This window comes from Syngnathoides biaculeatus, chromosome 19 (assembly GCF_019802595.1).
Source record: "Syngnathoides biaculeatus isolate LvHL_M chromosome 19, ASM1980259v1, whole genome shotgun sequence".
NCBI classification, from domain to species: Eukaryota; Metazoa; Chordata; class Actinopteri; order Syngnathiformes; family Syngnathidae; genus Syngnathoides; species Syngnathoides biaculeatus.
Window position 1 is genome coordinate 13,317,695 of NC_084658.1, and position 20,169 is coordinate 13,337,863.

Genomic DNA, 20,169 nt, shown 5'->3' on the forward strand with positions numbered 1-20,169 from the left:
GTGGGGGGGGGTGATCCTTAAATGAATTTGTTTTGGTAAAAACATCATTATCCGAGCCGCTTATCCTCACAAGATTTGCATATTACATTGAATTAAACTTTCTAAACATCAAAAGCCAAAGTAAAGTCATGAAAACATTTTTTTTAATGAATGTTTATATTCCAGGCCATTGCGGGTTGAAAGTTTTTCGGGCTTTTTCTCAACAGCGTCCAGCATGCCAACCGCAGAATTTGAAACAAATTATGCAAATCAATCGTTTTTGCTGGGAAGCAAAACAGAGGCGAGACTCGAGGAACGTGAAAAATGACACGCGAGGAATTGGAAAAATGCACGCCGCAAACACACAAAAGGGCTTTGTAAGCTTTTATTGAAATGCATGCGGACAAAGAAAAGTGGCAAAACTGTGAAAATCCCTAATTTTCGCTGGCACAAGAAATAATGCGTGATAAATACCAGTTATATGCAGCCATTTTGGTCACCAGGCAGGTATGAATTCAGTTTATCGGCGATTCATAGAAGGATGGCGGCACGGTGCCGCAGCTGTAGAGCGTTTGCCTCACAGTTCTGGGGACCTGGGTTCAAATCCCGGCCCTCCCGGCGTGGGTTTTCTCCAGGCACTCCAGTTTCCTCCCACATCCCCAAAAATGCATTCATTGCAGACTCTAAATTGTCCATAGGTGTGATTGGGAATGCGACTGTTGTCTGTCTCCATATGCCCTGCGATTGGCTGGCAACCAGTTCAGGGTGTACCCCGCCTCCTGCTCGTTGACAGCTGCAGGACTTCCACGACCTTCGTGAGGATAATCGGCTCAGAAAATGGATGGATGATAAAAGGATGTCGACAATCCTCTTCATTAGGGTTGGGCATCATTGAATTCAAGTCTGATTCCAGGTCCTTATTTCGATTCTGGTTCCACACGATTCTCAATTCTAATTCTTTTAGGGCGCCCGGTCGAAAAAGTTTTCATGGTTTACATCAACTGTGTCCAAATCATGAACATGCATTTCCTTAGCAGCCCACAGCATTGACAAAAATGAAAATTTGAAGTTCTTTATAACTAGCATCACTATCAAACCCAAGAACTAAAAGGCATTGTGTAAGAAAATAAAGTTATTATTGATTGTTCGTGAAAAATTACAAATAACATTGTTAAAATAGTTATTTGTCGCTTTTTCGTCATATAAAATAATTGATAAGTGCAAGTTTGAATTCCACTTCCCCTTTTAAGGTTGTAGCCTTTTATTTTGAAGGGTAGCCATCGTAACTCATCGCATGAAAAGTAACTTCACACGGAACCGGTGATTTTTTTTTTTCCCAATATAGTAATAACGTTTTTCATTCGTCATAGACGCTTACGTTTAAGTCTATAATACACATTAAGTAGCTTCATTGCAAAAGTTAAACCCAGTGTTTAACTTGTTAGCTGTCAGTGTTAGCATAGACGTATTTGATTGTTTCACTCACCCAATTTGACTTGACTGAAGTTCCGCGAGGCACGTCACACTTGTACACATCGTAAAAAGCCCCATTTCAACAATGTAATCTTATGACAAGAGTTACACTGGTCATTCATTATAATAAATTTAACTTTTTTAGCCCTGACGTGGGGGACAAGCACGTCTTCGTGGACATCCTTCTTCGTTGGTTTTAGACGCCTCTTCTTCGTGGTGGGAGGACTTGTCATAGAAACTGGAAATCGTATTTTTTTAAAAAATTGAAGTTTCAAAAACACATATTTTCTCATCTGACAGATCTACACATCAAGACCTGGTTGAAGGATGAAAACAAAAATTTAGAATAGACTAGTACATTTTTGTGTTAATATTTTTGGAGGGCAGGGGTTCAAGTTAGAATAAAAAATTTGAATTGTGAATACAATTATTGATAAATTGAACTTATGGGTGAACAGTGTTTTAAAAAAGGATTAAAAAAATCGTAATTAAAATAAATGGTCATCGGTCATTGCATTTGGTGGACCAAAATCAAGATTTTAATTTTTTTCAAGAAAAATTTTAATTTTTCAAAATATTTTTCAAAATTTAATTTTAGGATAAAAAGTTTTGAAATTTGAAATCTAAAATAAATTGGGTTGAATGAAAAAAATAATTACCAAGGTCTTAAACATTTAGAAGTTAAAATTCAATTTTTTTTCAGGTTTTTCCTGTTTTCAAAATGAAATATTTTCTTTTAATTTGTTGGTGACAATTCAGAATAAAAAAAAAGTCAGATTTGAGCATAAAAATGTTTTTTTTATTTAATAGCTCATGTGACAAAAGGGTGGGACTTGTGAATAGAGCCTCTTTCAATATGAAAATAACCTTATTTACAGTCATCAAACATACAGTATGTACAAAGGCATAAATATATAAATATCTGTGATACAAAAATAAATAGATTTTCTATCTGTTGTTGTTGTTACGCGTACGTCGCTTCACCGGGCGGGTCGTCGGCTTCCCCAGCTGCGGCGTCTTGGGATCGCGGCGTCGTGGCTGTCGACGACGACGACGACGTGGTGAAAATTCCTTCATCTTCCAGAGATACGACGGGCGGGAAAGACGCCAGCTCTGCATTTGAACGAGCGGAGAGAAAGACAAAAGCTGTCAGAAGTCCGGGAGAAAAAAAAAAAATAAAGCGAAAGTCGTCTCAAAGTAAAATGTCGGCTGTGAGCGTGCGGAACTTCCTGGGCTTAAATGTGGCTACCGAGGAATTTTAACCAAAAAACAACAGCACATGATTAAAAACACATGAAGGCAAAGCACAGCCTCACTCCCGGCATCTTACAACATTCCAAAAAGTCTTCATGCAAATATTTAAAAAAAAAAAAACATTGGGTATGCACACTATTAACCAAAAGGTTTATTTCATATTAAACCCCACCTGAATAAAGTTGTTTTTTTTTAAATATAGAATTATTCAAGGGTAAAACAGATTTTACTTTGTATTTTGTGATGTTTTGAGAAAAAAATCCAATTTTTCTTGATGGAAAAACATTACATAATTGAATTCTTAAAATGCAGGACACTGGGGCCTCCACTCCCTGAGAAGGGTTGCGTCAGGAAGGGCATCCGGCATAAAAAATTGTGCCAAACATATGTGCGTTCATCTGAGATGACACGCTGTGGCGACCCCGAAAGGGACAAGCCGAAAGAAACTTACTATGAAAGAAAAGTCAATCTTTTTAGAAAGCGGTATTTTATGTAAAATCTTTTATGATAAAAAAAAAACAAGTGCTTTTTCGATGTGATGTTTGTTGAGAAGGATATTTTGGGGAACTTTTTTAATTATTTTTTATTGTAAAGCGCATTGAGTTACCTCGTGTATGAAATGTGCTATACAAATCAATGTGATCAATTTTATGAATAGCAATTTTCCACATTTCCAATTAATTTTTTATTTTTTTTAATCATTTAGAAACATAGAACAAAGAAAGAGGAAAAAAGAATCCTATTTTTCTTTACGCAAAAAAAAATACATAATTTACTTAATAAATGCAGGATTGTAAAAGAAAAGAATTTTTTTAGGAAGCGGTATTTTACGTCAAATATTTTAAGATAAAGAAAACGAGCGCTTTTTCTACGTGACGTTTGTTGAAAAGGATATTTTGGGGAGAAGTATTATTTTTTTATTGTAAAGCCCATTGAGTATGAAATGCGCTACACGAATTTGATTTGCTTTTTTTGAACAACAATTTTCAACATTTCCAATTCATTTATTGTTTTTTTAAAATCATTGTTTAGAAACATAGAATAACATTTAGATAGAAAGAATTTAAGAAAGAAAAAACTCAATTAAAGAAATGTTTGTAAATTCTCTATAATTTACATATATTTCGAATATGTTATTGGTTTAGAAAAAACAATTGGCTAAAGTTACTACAATTTCATTTATCTTTTAATTATTCGAAGAGCAAAGTCATAATTTTAAGAAGCAAAGTTCCAAATTCCCCATGGGAACCTAAATGCAGCGGTAGAGTGTAAGTGACGCACTTTGGGAAAGCTCCTCGTCTTCTTCTTCTTCTTCATCTTCCTCTTTGTCTTCGGCGTCCAGGTGACAGGAAGTCGCCAAAAGCCGGAGGGAGGAATCGTCGGCCGACCGGAACGGCTGCTCGTAGTCGTCCGGATGTCTGAGGCGGGCAAAAACCCAATCAGGAAAGAGCCCACATGGCATCAAAACTCACCGACCGGCGAGTAAAACGTTACCCGGTGGAGAAGTGGTACCCGTTGGAGAGTCCGATGGAGTCGCACGGCGGGTCGTCGTCCGTCATCGCCGCCTCCTACAACGAGCGACGTCGCATCAAATACGACAGCATAAATTCCCGAGAAGTGGGAAAACGTTATTATCGTACCGGGCGGAGGCCCTGGGGCAGGTGCTGGTGCTGGTGGTGGTGGTGGTGGGCTTTGCCGTTGTGCAAGTAATCCCCGTTGGGCGGGTAAACAGCGTGCGGGACCGTCATGTGGCCGTCGACGGGGCAGTGCCCCATCAGGGCGAGCCCCTGCAGGGGCACCACGGTGTACTGGCACGACGACGACACCGGCGCCGCCACGGCGGTGAAGCACAAGTCTGACGTTTGCTCTGGATTTAAAAAAAAAAGAATAATAATGTTTGGCATCGATCCGCTTCGGAATTTCGGGCTTTTGGGCGGCGGCCGTGTTCTCACTCTGCTTGGCCCAGGCCCGCCACAGGCAGAAGGGGATGACGATGATGAAGACGAAGGGCCCCAGGACCACGCCCACGATGAGGTAGGGCAGGTCGCCGGGCCGGGTCACCGGGCCGCCCGCCGAGCGGCCCGCGCCGCGCTCGGGGGCCTCGGAGGGGGCGGGCCTGTGGTGGTGGTGGTGGTGGGGGCGGGCCTTGGTCTCCAGGATGACCACGTTGCCGAAGTTGCTCTCGCCCTTCTCGTTGAAGCTCTGCATCTTGATGTCGTACGCCGTCTCGGGCTGCAGGTCGCCGATGGAGTGCCAGTAGCGGTCGCCCTCCACCACGTCCTTCTTGTAGTCGCTGTCGTTGTCGCTGTCGGTGGGCCGGTAGTAGATGTAGAAGCCGTAGATGGGCGTGTTGTTCACCGGCGTGTACTACGGATGTCAGGGGGAAAATTCAATTCATTCAATTCCCGTACAAAAAATAAAATATATCTTCAAATCGTGAGCTAAAGGGTGACCCGGAGGAACTTGAACGCGACGGGAAGGACTGCTTTTCCCGGCGTCCTGTTTTCCACCCTCACCGTCCACTTAAGAATGATGGTGGTCTCGTTGATGGCTTCGTTGTAGGTGATGTAGGGTCCGTCCACGGGGCGTTCGTGTGTCCTCCCGCCCACCACCGTGTAGGCCTTGGAGGGGGCGCTGGGCGGGCTGGACCCGATCACGTTGACCGCCACCACCCGGAACTTGTAGGACGTTCCTGCGGACGCGGGAGGAGACGTGAGCGAGGGTTGTTTTCCCCAACGCCGCGTTCACGGGGCGCGGGAACCCTCGGCGCCGACCTTTCTCCAGGCCGGTGATCTCCACTGAGAGCCGCGAAGGCGGAATGTTCTCCACCGTCGTCACCCAGTCCTCGCCCGCCTTCTTGACTTTCTTATACTGCACGCGGAACGACTGGATGGGGAAGCCGCGGTTGCCGCGCGGGATCCACGTCACGTACGCGGACGTCTCCGTCGCCGTGGACACCGTCGGCTTGTCCGGCGCCTCGGGAGCTGAGCGGATATACCGTCGTTAAAAAAAATGAAAAATGAAAAAGGGACAGTATGCAAATGAAGTCAAAGCGAGACTTACGCGAAAGGCTTGGCGACGGAACCGCGGGGGTTTTCGGCAGATCGTTATGACCTCCTAATCCTTTACGACCTGGAAGACATTTTAAGTGAATGAGGAAAAATGTGGAAAAGTTGAAAATTTGGTGAATTTGTCGTTCGAGTCCATTGGATGGAGAGCATAATTTCAAGTCAATAAAGTTATGCTAATAAGAATGTCAAAATCTTCTAAAAATCATGACATTGATGCTAGTTCTGTTAGCCTGTCTATGGCGTTTCAGCCTGTGTCTTTCTTAAAGGTCCACTGTAATGAAATGCATTATTTTTTTAGTATGTTATTAATGAAAAAATGGCAGCCGGTATGGACCCACCTGTTTTTTCACCACAAAACATCATTTTGACGTGCACGGCTTTTTGTAACTCCCGCCGTGAAAATCCTCTCGAGGGGTTTGTTTTCGAGAAGAAGCAGGAAGTGACGTACAGGGCAAAAGATCCACGTCCGTAAGTCAGAGGTGCTAAACGTGTCGATGTGCCCGTCGGCGCCGGGGTGGCTCATCTCGGTGGATTGGACAGTTGGGGTGGTTTGCCCCTGATCCGCATATCATTTAAATATGGCTCGAAACAATAGGGTAATAATGGCCCGGTCGCTTCACTCGATTGTAAGATGTTCTCTTTTTTGAAAAGAGCTTCCGCAACATGACGCACTCTTTTGCTCATATTTGTTTTTTTCATATAGACATTGAAGTGAATAATGTTATATGTATTTTTCATTTCAATATCCATTTTAGAATGTTTATAGGGATGCCACTTGGGCCTTGTACCTTTTCCCGTCCTGAAGGTCATCATGGCCGGCTGGCCCAAGCCGGCGCAGTTCTTGGCGGTCATCTCCACCTCGTAGAGGCTGTCCGGCTGCAGCTTGGCCAGCGTCAGCTTGTGCAGGGAGCCCGAGATGCTGCTGGACGTCCACTCGGCCGACGGGTCGCCCACCTAGCAGAAAAAAAAAAAAAAAAAAAAGGTAACAGTAACGACGTGGCGGGTTCGTACTTTGTTACTTCCCACCGCTGACGGTACCGGTACCAACCTTTCTGTACTTGATCATGTACTCCAGCACAGGGGCTCCCCGCTCGTGCCGCGGCCTCCACGTCAGCTCGTAGTAGTCGGCTTTGCCAGTGCGAGGCTGGCTGAGGATGATGGGCGCCTCGGCGGGCAGGATCTGACCCGGTAGCGTCGCGCAGTCCAGGGGCAACGTGGCCCCCGCGGCGCCGGGCCTCACGGGCGGCTGCTCCCGCAGGACTTTGTCCGGGCTGAGCGGGCGATACATGGTGGGCAGCTTGCCCCTGGGCGGAATCCCTGTGAAGAGAAGCGGGATCACCGTTGCTTTGACACGAATGAAAAAGAAAAATAATCCACAGTGTCAATAAATCACCCACCGGTGGATACGATGATGAGTCGCGCGGACGCCTGCGCACTCCCCACCCCGTTCTCGGCCATGCACTGGTACAGGCCCTTGTCCTGCGGGCCCACGTTGGCGATGCGCATCACCCGCGGCGTAAGGCGGTGCCGCGGCGACGGCGCGAGGGGCGCGGCGTTGTGCAGCCACGTGACGGCGGGGGCGGGCTTGCCCCGCGTCTGGCAGGTGAATCGCACCGTCTCGCCGAACGCCGCCTCCTGCTGCTGAAGCTCCACCGCCACCTGCGGAGGTTCTGGAGGGACCCAAAAATAAAAAAACACTTAAAAATCAATTTATTGAGAAAAGGATATGCGCAAAAATTTGTAAACATTCAAAAAAAAAAAATCATGATAATTTATTCTGTCCATTTATTTTCTTTCCCGCTTATCCTCACAAATGTGCAATTAATGTTGCATGTTTTTGGAATGTGGGAGGAAAAAAAAATGGAAAAAATCCCACATAAGCACTGGGGAAAATGCAAACTCCACACAGGCGGGTCGGGGATCGAACCCGGGTCGTCAGAACTGTGAGGCCAACGCTTTACCGCCCCGATAATTTATTGTTTGAATTTAAATGCACACAAGGTAGGCCAAAAATAGGTCGGGGGGCAAAAATGTGCCTGAATGCCAATGAATTGAATCGTAGTCCAACATGGGGCATAAATTATGCACGTGTGCGTCAAGGCTGAGTTGACGGTTGAGTTCTTGTGAATCGGAGGGTGGGGGGTGGGGGTGGGGGTGGGGTCATTACTGCGGAGCTGTGACTTTAATTCGTGCCAGCTGCCAGAAAGACACTGCGACAACATATGCAGACAATCACTGGGAAAAAAGTCCTCCAGAACCCGGACGGCAGACAATAGAAACGTCTGTCGTCGCTCACCAAACACTTGCACGTCGTAGAGCACGGTGGCGGCGGCGGCGGCGTCGATGCCGTTGTCGGCACGGCAGGCGTACGTCCCCGAGTCCCCCTCGGCGGCCGCGTCGATCAGCAGGTTGCTGAGCAGGAAGCGGGTGTTGTTGTGGACTCGCAGGTCCTGGCCGTCCTTGGCCCAGGTGACCTGCGGCGTCGGGATGCCGCTCGCCACGCACTCCAGCACCAGCCGCTGGCCCCTGGTCACCATGATGGAGCGCGACGCCGGCGGGTAGATGATGCGGGCCGCCTCGGACGTGGAGCCTGCGGGATACAAAAAAGTGCCGAGTGGGTAGAATTTCCTACTCAAAATTAACAACGCTATCTTTCTTTGAACGTTTAAAAGAATTATGGCCAGCAGGCAACATCAAATGAACGAACGTCCCACTGAACTGGCAAGTGTGTGCCACATGTGCGCCACGTGTCCTAAAGCACAGATTTATACGTACAGCACCGCCCCCTCCCCCAATTCGCAGTCCTCTATTCACAGATTTAATTATTTACACTTATGTTTTTATGGAACCTATTCACCAGTCTGATTATATTTACCCACAAAAAAATGGTTTACAGAAAATCTGGCTTGGAAAAAAAAAAAAAGAAACAAGTCCACACACATGCAGGGAGAATTTCCACTAACAACCCAGGCTAAACGTAGCTCCTCCCCACCATACAAAACTCATCTCTCCAGGTTCAGACGTATCACTTCGACGTACTTCTTTGGCAACGACGACTATCATTTTCCTATTTAAACGGGAGACATTTATAAGGGAGCCGGTGCGGTGGGTTCAGCTGGTAAAGCGTTGGCCTCACGGTTCTGAGGTCCCGCGTTCAATCCTTACGGCGTATGCGCAGGCGGTCAGCCGACGACGACGTCTTGACTTCCTGGGTGACGGGGTTGTACGCGGCGCATTTGTACGGGCCCTCGTCCTCCCGCGTGGCGTTGGCGATCTGCAGGTTCCCTGACGGCATGATGAGGTAGTTCCCTGTAGAGGGAGGAGGGGGGTGGGGGGGGGAGCGCTATAAAAGCAGTCTTACGGCCAAGGACAAACCCTAATAATGAATGAGGCAGATGTGAAAACAAAGGCGGCGGCCACATCCACGTGAGCTTTATGTGTTTCCTGCGGAGTTATTTTTACGGCTGGAGGCGGGGTGTGGAAACTTCCTACTGAGACCATTTTTTTCTCCAGTGCAAACTCTTCTACCAGTGTACAAATCAAATCGAACAAATTCAACATATTTTACAAGCCAAGTTGTTAGTCCATTTGACATAAATAGAGATTGATTCCTGCTCAGCGATGGTGTCGATATCTGACTGGCGACCAGTTCAGGGCGCAGGCCGCCTTTCGCCCGAAGCTAGCTGGGATAGGCTCCAGCTTTCCTGCGACACTTGTGAGGATAAGCGGGTTGACAACCTTTCCGATCCTTCTAAACAACTTTTCTTCACCTTCTTTCCAAATCTCAGCTACGCTGCTGATCAGAAATCGCACAACTTTGGCCGCTGTACTTCAGGCTTCTAGCAATTTCTACCAGATGGTGATAGTCTCAAGTCCACGGATTCAGCTCCACGTTCAAAGGTTCATTTCCTCGCAGATAAACCTCTGGCATGGGGCGCTACAGCTCGCAGGCGTTATCAGACGCGCCGGCCGTAAAGCACGACAGCTTTTCTTCTCTTCCGGGCAATTATTGACGTAAATACTTTGAAAAATAAACAGCCCTCAATTGCCGCGTTTTAACATTCCTGAGATAATCCGCCTTATCGGCGGCTTTAATGATGAGCCCAGATAGCGGCGGTACGGCATTCCTGTAAATTATGAAGATAGGGAAGCGGCAATGATGAGGGAAACCCGGGGGGGGGGGGAGTGGGGAGGGGCGGGGGGTACCTTTGGATGTCTCCAGCCATTCCTGCTTGACACTGTAGCGGACCTGCGCCTTGGGCTGGCTCTCCGGGAGGTGACACTCGATCACGGCCGTGTTGCCTTCGTCCACCTCGATCTCCTGCTGGTCGTCGGGCTCGAAGTCGCGCAGCTCTGAGGGGAAAAGTGCGCCGTGTCGGTTACGACGCCTCGGGCTCTGAACGGCAACATTAAACAAGCGGCAGGAATGTCTGGAAAGTACAGGCCGTGCCTCGCGTGCGACGGCAATTGCTCGCGCTCGTCATACCGTGTGTCTGGGGGGGGGCCAAATAGCCGAGCTAAATCTCGAAAAGAACGTGCAGAACCTTCATCGTCAAAATGCGATGCCAAATTTTTATACTTTTCTAGGCGGTGTGAGAACATATTTCGTCGGGGTGCGAGGCACAAATCACAAGTAGTCCAAGAAAACATCAACTCTTTAACAACTCTCCATTGTACCCCCCCACCCCAGGAAAAAAAAAAAGTTAGCCGTAAATATGTAATATTTACAGTTAGCTTCCAAAACCTCAAAGCCACACAAGCGCAACTCAAGTCCTCGTCATGACTCCTGTCAAACACTATTGCTCGCCCTGGCTCAAATTCATGGCGTGCAGCAACATTAAAAAAAGAGCTTCAGGAGAACACATCCATTTTTTTTTTTTCATACATTTGGGCTGCGGTCCCAACTTTTTTTACTAATATTTTTCGACGTGTGTGAGGCCTGGAAACAACGTTCCCTCGAAGCTGCGCAACTGCGCATTTGCGCACTTGTCGTGCACTCTCAGCACAGAGCAAAATAGATCAGCGCAGAAAACTACAGCTAACTAACTACTAAACACTCACATAGAGCTCCTGTTAGGCCACACACTCTACTTCCCCATTTACCCGACACTGCCCCCCTCCATTTTAAAGCTGTACGCTCATAATTACAAACACCAAGGTATGTGAATAATTGAAGAAAAAGTGGTGAAACTGGACGAGAGTTCCTCTTTTTTTTTTTTAGTTAAAAAGGTCTGGTCTGACGCCAATGTAGAAAGTACAGGATGAGATGGTGTATAATGTTAAAATTCCACCTTGGTGCAGCCTGACTGAGGATGAAATCACAGACGATACATTGCCCAAAAAGCTAATTCTGTATTTTAAATATAGGAGGCAACATAACATTAACCGTAAAACTGTTCGGGAGCATCATTCAGCTTTTAAAATGCATTGCGAAAGATATTCTGGAAACAATAAGTCAGTTTTACATCGAGAAAAACAGACGAGGACATCATTGTGGGTTAGAAAAAAAAGCGACATTTCAAATTTATAGTTAATAGTTGGTATTTATTTGTATTGTAATGTATTTTTTTTTGTTTGTTGATATTTTCAGTGTAAGTTTGCAAAAACACTAAATTGTTCTCAAAAATGTTCCGATGGAAATATAATCTGAACCTTTTAATGAGCCGTGTAACGTCAATGGATGACACCGATCTGACCACGGTGCGGACGTTTGATGTTGCTCACAGTGGTCAAAGGGGGCGCTCACGGGCTTAGTGTGTTTGCGCAGACACTTGAAAAAATTAGAGGGAACATTGCCTGGAAAAAGGTTGGAAATTGCTGAAGTAGACCAAGAAATAGTCAACTTTATAACTACTTTGGTGTATCTGTAGTCTCGCTGCACCCGCAAACTCAGTTTAGCGAATTTTTGCGCCGAACGTTGGCTTTATTTGCAGATAACTTGACTTTCCAAAGCCTTAAAGTTGTCATTATTAATCCTGTCAAACATTACACTGGGGCCAGCTCACGTTCTGTGGGAAACGCGGGAGGGAGTGGGATTACCGGGGGAGGGGTTGGGGGGAGGCATACGCCGCCAGTGTCCCGCAGACGTGCGGTCTGCAGACACAGATCTGACCCTTGAACCCTTAAACCCCCTGCCAGAGGGGGGTCAGAGGTGAGAGGTGTCCGCGCTATAGGATTTCGGGGACATAGATCCAGTTTGGGCCTGGGGAGGAAGCGGCGCTCGCTGCTCTTAAGAGGCCGGGAAAAAAAAAAGACAGAAGGGAAGAGAAAGTGTGTGTGGGGGGGGGGGGGTTAGAGGCAAGCGATTAAGACAAAAGGCAACACATTTTGTCTATTATTTTTCCATCAGAGCTGTGCGACGTCGCCCTCGACAAAACACGGCCTCGCGCCGTTTCTTTGCTCGAGAAGGTATGTTGTTTTTGGCCCGACGTTCGGCGACGTTGCCGTGATTTACTCAAAGCAAAAGAACAAACGGCTTCCCCGCGAGACGGGTCTTGATTTACTCGCCGGGCCCCGCTGTCTGTACGTCTGTCCGCGAGAGCTATAAAACCCGGGGAGGAATGACGCCATGGGGTGGGGGGGTGGCGCAAAACACACACCTTACCGCTCGGGGCGGCCAAAGACGTGTCAGGCTAAGTGCCGTGAGCGCTCCATTTGCAAAATCAATCAAGGTGGTGTTTTTACAGCCTCTCCCTTCCTCATATCTGCTCACCTTCCTCCTCCTCCTCCCCTCGATCCCACATTCTCCCCCCCCCCCCCCCCCTACCCACCCGCATATGGGCACCCCTCTCAGGTGCGCGCGTGCATCGGGAGGATTGATTGAGTTCATAAAAGCGAGCGGACCTCCCGCAACGGAGGGCCCGATTGCCAGAGGCTGGTGGGGCTTAAATCCTTCATCTTTATGGATTGTGAATCATAGCCGCGGAGGGGTATCCGGGGGAAATCAAAAGTTACCCTCATGACCAAAAAAACACATGGAGACGGGAGCAGGCACGTACGCGCTCCCTATGGAGCGACTCCAAACGAGTTCAAGGCCCGGCCGACGGTGATGACATAGTTAGGACAGCCGCCAAACCCCCCCCGCCATTATTATTTTTTTTTTTTATGTTCTCACTGCCAAGATGGCGGACAAAGCGCAGCATACAAATGAATCCAACAAAATTTTTCCACTGCGCAACGCTGGCTCTTTTTGAGGCGGTCGGTTTTCCACAGTGTAGTAAATGCATCTGTCACGATGAGACAATGGAGAATAAGGGCTTCCTCGTTTTACTTCTCGGGGATTGTATCCAAGTGGAGACTGTGGTGTATGATACGGCATCATCCTGTATGTGTCCCAGTATTTACATATTCGGCATTGTATTATACACAGTATTTGCTAACTGATAAAATATGGCAATTTTATCTACGAGGAGACTGTGGGCAAGAAGAAAATTACAGCACCTTAAAGTGTGACAATACTGCTACGTCAACACTGAGATCCATCCGTATGTTTTTATTTTGATCATTTCTGTGTTTCTTGTATTTACTTCTTGGGAGGGAAACTCATTTCATCCAAGAGGAGACTGTGGGCGCCAAGAAAACAGAGTGCTCTGGACTGCAATAATACAGCAGAGTGCAGGGTAACATAATCTGTGTGTCCATTCCTGTCACTTTTAGACGTGCATCCTGTAGTTATTTCTGAGTATTTACCCAAGAGGACACTACGGGCAGCGATAAATCAGATCCCTGCAGCAAAGTGACGACACATACATAGGATGTATGTTTCCTACGTTTACTTCTTGGTAAAGATATCCGTTTTATCTCAGAGGAGACTGTGGGCAGTGAGTGTGATAATACTGCAGATTCCCAGGGTTGTCCTTATCTCTCTTGATAAAATTGATAACGAACGGTAAGAAGGAGAAAGTGGCTCCTCTTGTGCGAGGATCTTGTCTCGACTGGCCCTGAAACGGCTCCCAGCGTCGTCATCGTCATCATGATGAAGGTGTCTGACAGCCTCACGCATGGCATCCCGTCCCGCACGGCAACAGGTTTCAACCTCATCGCGTCCTCGGTTCAATCGCGGGGCCAGCTGTCAAGCCCCGCGGAGAGCAATGTGGGCATTGTGGGAGCAAATGGGGGTCGCCAAGTCCTGGTCCCCTCTTCCTGTTCGGACTGGCCCCTGGTGCCCCCCCCCCCCCCCCGCCCATCCCACCCTCCTCCATTCCTGCGGTTCATGTTACACAGCTTCAGACCCCCTCGCAGTCCCATGATGCATATCAAATGTAACCTCGCACACACTGAGCGCAGTCGCAACCCCATTAGAGAAAGGTTAGCTCAAGGTATTTTTTATTTTTTTTTTTAAGTTTTGGACCGACTGCTCCAAACACATCCAAACGGCTTTTCTTTTTCCTTTTTTGGAGCATCTGTTCAGGGGAGAAGGGATGTGCCAACGCTATCGGGATACTGAAGGTTATCCGTGGCTTAAAAGCGTGAAGAAAGACTGCTCTGGAATAATCCAAAAGGACTATTTTTAGGGTTTGAGCTGGGCAGAGTGCGTGCGACAATTCTGTCGGGATGTTAAAAGGAGGGACGTGACTTAAAAAGTTTGGTACAGACTGTTCTAAAACTATCCACGAGGCGTTCTCTTGCCTTTTTTGGGTGTTCTTTTAGACAAACTGAAAAAAAAAAAAAAAAAAAAAAAAAACTATAAGCGTACGTGGGCTCCGTGGGTGGCTACTCACTGGCTGCGGTGACGTCAGCGGGCACGCTGGCCAGGGCCCCGGCCCGGTTGCTGGCCACGCACTGGTAGCGGCCCAGCGTCACGTTGGACAGCGTGGCGATGGACAAGCCGCCGGGCCCCAGCGCCACGCCGAGGTCCCCGTCCGCGATCTGCCGGCCGTTCAGGCGCCAGCTGATGGAGGCGGACGCGGGGCGGGCGGAGCAGCGCAGGCTCACGCTGCCTCCCAGCTTCTGCACCACTGAGCCGGGCTCCTCGGTGAACTCCGGGACTTCATCTGCGCCATAAATGGGGAGGAATCATGGTTGAGACACAATCCATGCAAAAATCCATTCACTTTGAGATTATTCTACACCCAAAATCATTTACAGTACAGTGGTGCCTTGGTTCTCGAACACAATCCGTTCCAGAAAACCGGTTGAAAACCGAAACGTTCCAAATCCGCAGCGCGTTTTCCCATTACAATGAATGGAAAATGAACTAATGCGTTCCAAGCCTAAAAAATGTTTTTTTTAAAGCGTTTTTTTTTTTTTTTAGCTTTTCCTGATAAAATTATTTAAGAAATATATTTATTTTTTACTTCAAATGTATGCTTTAGTCGTACAGTATGCTACGCTGGGTATCTGTAGCAACTCGGCCCCCGGCATTGTAAACCTTTTTGTTTATTAATAAAACTGCAGAATAACTTTAAACAAGCAATAATGAGGGGGAAAAATAGACAAATAGTTTATTTGCACAGAAAGTACGTAACGTAAAAAAAAATTAACTTGCAACTAGAGGTAGGGTTAATGGGACAAAAGAAAAAAAGCAATGCAAAACAACTGTTTCAAATGTCTTCGGTGGGGGTGACTTGCCCCTTTTTAACAAAGAACGAATCTAATGTAGACCGTTTCTGCCGTCTTTTGAGCACCTTCGTGAAGTGGCTCATAGCAACGTCATGATCGGGCGTTAATATTGCTCAATAGGAAGAAAAAAAGTCACTATCGGGTCACGTCGGCATGCAGAGGAGCGTCCACTGGTTGCGCGTTACGTCGTTTCCAGTTTTTTTCGGGGGTGCGTTCGAAAGCGCGATAACAAATCGTCGTGGGTAAGCTGGTCGGTGTGTTCCAATACCGATTTTCGTTCGAAAAGCAAAGCAAAAAAAATCTTTACATTTTTGTTCGAAAACCGAGGTACCACTGTACTTTTGTTTGTCGTGGTAAGACTCACACATTATTGCTCAAACTCATCCTTCCAAATTTTTCTACATATTATTATTACTATTACTATGTTATTCCAGTTGAGGAGGGTCAACCATTCATCATTGACACACAAGATCTACAGAAATTGCATTCTCTAGTTTCAAGCAAATTGCTGTTGCAGCTGCCAGACGTGTTAACACACCCAGCGTGCCAATTGGAATATTTTGTCCTTGGCAAAGTTTACGCTGCGCCAGGTGTGAGGGGGGAAAAAACCCATGTTAAGAAAAAAAAAAAAAAGAAGTCCTTATACTTGCAATTTACAGACTGTAGAGTAATCTGAAGGTCTACTCACCGGCCACTGAAGCGGAGCTCTGAAGGCAACATAGCAGGATTGTGCCCAGAGCGCACAAGACGGGGGCGCTTCTTTTTCTTATCCGTGGAGTCCAGTCGCGTTTTCCAGACATCTTCCATGCACCACCCCTCTGAAACGCATACAAAAAAAAAAAATACAATCAATCATTGGAAATGTGCATATCAAAAGTACACAGAAATAACAAGAATGTTCTCATCGAAGGACTCCTTAAATTGTGGTGCAGATTCGGATAAAGGTGTTGGCTCGGAATTTGTTCTGGTTAAATTGTCATTTTAATCACAAAAGTAGCAATTTTAACATTGAAATTTGCAAAATCGGGCTATTGTCTTTGATTCGAATATCAAATTGGAATTATTCACATTAGTTCCTGAACACAAATCTTTTTAGGGGTTGAATTTGTGCTTAAAATGGTAAAATGTCATGAAATTGAAAAGAGTATGGATTGAACAAAGTACTCCATGATGCTGAATGTGACGTAATCATTTTTAAGACAATTCAGCTAATTAATGTGTGACACCCAAAAAAAAAAAAAAAAAAAAAAAACAATGAGCGGTATGCAAGTGATACATTTTACAAAGTGACACTGCCCCATACTGGACTGGCGTTGGCCTCACAGTTCTGAGGACCTGGGTTCGGTCCCGGCCCTGCCTGTGTGGAGTTTGCATGTTCTCCCCGGTGCCTGCGTGGGTTTTCTCCGGGCACTCTGGTTCCCCCCACATCCCGAAAAACATGCAACATTAATTGGACACCCTAAGTTGTCCCTAGGTGTGACTGTGAGTGCGGCTGTTTGTCTCCGTGTGCCCTGCGATTGGCTGGCAACCACATCAGGGTGTATCCTGCCTCCTGCCCATTGACAGCTGGGATAGGCTCCACCACTCCCTGCGACCCTCGTGAGGATAAGTGGCAAAGAACACGGATGGATGGATTATTTGCAACTTCTACCACACGTACACAAACAGGCAGCTATTAACTCATGTGAATCGTCATCCACGTTACCGAGGCGATTTGAATTCAACAGTTGTTCGTGGCCGTGAAGGAGTTAAGGAAACCTCTTCAGCGGCAAGCGCACAAATGAAGTCTTTCTTTGCCGACCCCATCTACCTGCACCCCCCCCCCCCCACTTCTTCAGCTCATCAAAGAGGCTCCCTCATTCTGAGACCTGCTGGAACCCGATACCTTCCTGCTCAGGTGTAACCGATACCCGTAGAGGGTCCTGGACAGGTGAAGGGTTTGGGGAGGGGAAGAAACAAGAGACTGCATTGATGGCAGGGTAGGGGGTGCAAGGAAGTCAAGATGCTAAGAAAAAAAATTAAATATCAATGACAATTTTCCACATAAATCACCAACAAACCAGAAGAAGTGAAGCTAACTAAGGCTAACGGAGCCTGTGCTACCCTCCAGTTTGACATTTTTATACTATGCTAATGCCAATACTCAGCCTATTAATGCATAACGCAGGGAGCGCATGCATGTCTTCTCTCTCGTTGCTCGTTGCCAAGTTTCCTGAATTCTTTCCTGTCAGGTTAAACTAACAACTTCCCGTCAGGATGAGGAGGGTGGTCCCGCGCCTCTCAAACCTCCCTTTCTCCCCGCTTCCCTCTGAACTGAATGAACATGTGTAATATTCATACCGGCCTACGTGTTTTGTCCGCTTATCCGTGATTAACAATGCCGTCGGGACGCAAGATACAAAGAAAGGGTGAGGAAGATGAGCGAAGAAAGAGGACGCAAACTCTGTCAAAAGAAAAAGAGCTGATGGAAAAACTGTTGTTAGCTAAAGCCAAAAGTCAAACGCACACATGCACGCACGCAGGACCACACACTGTACGCCATTAATAAGAGCAATATTAGATTAGCGACCACCCTCCGACAGGCAAAAAACAACACATGCGGTAATAATCACATCATTTCTCCAGCCCGCTTTCACGTTTCTTCACACAAATGTTCATTTTCTCGGCGTTTACGAGCCTGTACGCAAGCAATGCAGCTAACTCCTTGCTAATGCTACACAGCCAAAAGCAACAAACGCGACTCACGTGAGTTTCTTCTCATCTTAGCAGCTGCCATAGTTTTAAGGTGTCATTGAGTGTTATTATTTATGAAACCGCTGTAATAGTAAATACAAATGGAAAATGGTAAATATTTGTGAAGCAGCAAGGTCTAAAGCTAACAAGTCAAGCCAACATTGACAAACAAAAGCGCTCAAAGACTAAAATGAAGGGAACAAATTCGGCCCTCAAAATGCTAAACAGAACTAAAGAAGTGACACTAACAAATCCAGACAAACAAAAAACTCAACTAAATAAGTCGAGCTAGCAAAGGCTTAACACCCCTCCACACACAAAATAACAACAAAAACAATGGACCATGAATTCAAGCTACCAAAAACCGCTAATGCACCTAAGAAGTCAAGCTAGCAAATGCTAGCTAAACCTGACAACAGACCTCAAGACTTTACAGTAATAAATGCAAACAAAAACAGACCTTGAAGAAGTTAAGCTAATTAAACCACTACAAACCTTAAAAAATGTGGAAAAAAATTGGTTGTTTTTGGGAGAACATGAAGAAATTCTCAATTACATTAGCATGACAACACCCGCAGCTAAAATTAGCAATGTAGGATGATTAGTCAACAGGTGAGGATTGAATATTTCAAAACTTCTTTTGATTCCAATGACAACATATTTCTTTAATTTGTTAAATATTTGGCGTGCTACCTGCTAAATGCTAACAATATGGCCGGCAGCAGTATTTATTTATTTATTTTTACAGTAAGTTATCAATATACAGTTGTGACACGAGAGGTGCGTTACTTCACACCTGGATCACTTGTAATGGCTTTTTATTAGCATGCGCAGGTGTAACCAGAAAACAAGATGTCACATCGCCACTATTTGCAAATATTTACCTGTTGGAACGGCGGGCATGTTGAGTACATAAACAAAAACATGACGGCGCGCCCGCACACTACTCTTACATTTACGGGCTCGGGGGAGGCCATTTAGTGGCGAGCGCACACGGTAAACAAACAAAATGTCAGCCCGGAGGCCTTGTGGCTTCTGTGGCCGCGGCCGCGACAGCTGCTCATAAAAAGAGGTTGTAGATGTGCATCCAGCACCTGCGCCCACGGCAGAACCAACTTTGTGCAAAGAAAGGACTAATTTGGTGGGCAAAAAACCCCCACGAACAGACTTAAAAACGTTCAAATGCTAACAATGAAAAAAAAAAACATATTTTCTCAACGGATTTACACATTTCACAAAAATGACATTTTCATCTGAAAAAAAAACTCGGAATTCTGCGGAAAATTCTCATCCCTGTGCTAAGAAATACTAACAAAAGTCTGAAGACCTTAAAAAAAAAAAGAGTCGTGTTGTTTAATTTCGTCACGGGCGGGCAGCCACTCCAGAGCGCCAACTGTTTGTACACAAACCCAAATTATTTTCTGCAATATATCTCCTTTAACACGCTGCCGACGTGAAGGGAGGACAGGCTTGACACGAGATGAATGGTTGTTAAAACAGCAATAATACGTCAGCAGTGCGTTAAAAAAAAAAAAAAAAATGCCCCCCCTGGGCCTTGTCCCATGTGATTCATTAGTCAGCTGGGTCTGCTGTTTGCTTAACGGATACCGTGCCTCCAGATGAAAAGTTGCCCTGACATCTATGTCCAACTTTTTCCATCACGCCCCCCGAAAAAACCTACATACACACTCGCCTCCTACACAACAGCATTGAGGCTGATGGAAACCAGAACCGTCCCCCCCCCCCCCCCCCATCCAGCGGCAGAAATCCAAACGTGGCCGTAAGCAGCTTTCAAAACTCTTTGTGAGACTGTGAGGCAAAACAGCAGCAATAAGGTAGCGTCAGTCAAGCACGAAAAGTATACATTTGCGTGTATACTGTACATGATTTTGGCTCACATGGCGTGCCTGACGGGAATGACGACGGGGAGCGACAAGCGGGGCCTTATAAGTCCATGGAATTTGCAGTCACGTGACGAGAGCCCCGACGCCCGTCCTGCGCTACGCACCGAGTCCTACGCCCCCCCCCCCCCCACCGCCCTTTTCCCATTGTGATCCAAGCCGGGCGGATAAATTCATTTTGACAACCTTGCTAATTG

At 46.3% G+C, this 20,169-nt stretch overlaps 1 protein-coding gene and 1 long non-coding RNA gene across 5 annotated transcripts in view; both read right to left on the bottom strand.

Moving 5' to 3' along the window:
• Positions 1–350: 350 nt before the first annotated feature.
• Positions 351–1,656, bottom strand: LOC133492963 (uncharacterized). The gene is made up of 2 exons (XR_009792811.1): positions 1,466–1,656; positions 351–790 (listed from the first exon to the last, which is right to left on the bottom strand). It is a non-coding gene; the product is annotated as an uncharacterized LOC133492963 (long non-coding RNA).
• A 579-nt stretch (positions 1,657–2,235) lies between these two features.
• boc (BOC cell adhesion associated, oncogene regulated) overlaps positions 2,236–20,169 on the bottom strand; it is a 35,032-nt gene continuing 17,098 nt past the window's right edge. For all 4 annotated transcript variants that reach the window (XM_061805157.1, XM_061805155.1, XM_061805156.1 and 1 more), the window contains 16 exons: positions 16,027–16,156; positions 14,498–14,770; positions 9,984–10,130; positions 8,943–9,086; positions 8,074–8,367; positions 7,175–7,447; positions 6,826–7,094; positions 6,566–6,731; positions 5,770–5,838; positions 5,481–5,690; positions 5,223–5,398; positions 4,659–5,073; positions 4,347–4,573; positions 4,201–4,274; positions 3,988–4,124; positions 2,236–2,565 (listed from right to left, as the gene is read on the bottom strand). In XM_061805157.1, coding sequence (XP_061661141.1) covers positions 2,417–2,565; positions 3,988–4,124; positions 4,201–4,274; positions 4,347–4,573; positions 4,659–5,073; positions 5,223–5,398; positions 5,481–5,690; positions 5,770–5,838; positions 6,566–6,731; positions 6,826–7,094; positions 7,175–7,447; positions 8,074–8,367; positions 8,943–9,086; positions 9,984–10,130; positions 14,498–14,770; positions 16,027–16,138 — 3,135 coding nt within the window. In that variant the 5' untranslated portion in view covers positions 16,139–16,156 and the 3' untranslated portion in view covers positions 2,236–2,416. The remainder of the gene's footprint in view (positions 2,566–3,987; positions 4,125–4,200; positions 4,275–4,346; positions 4,574–4,658; positions 5,074–5,222; positions 5,399–5,480; positions 5,691–5,769; positions 5,839–6,565; positions 6,732–6,825; positions 7,095–7,174; positions 7,448–8,073; positions 8,368–8,942; positions 9,087–9,983; positions 10,131–14,497; positions 14,771–16,026; positions 16,157–20,169) is intronic.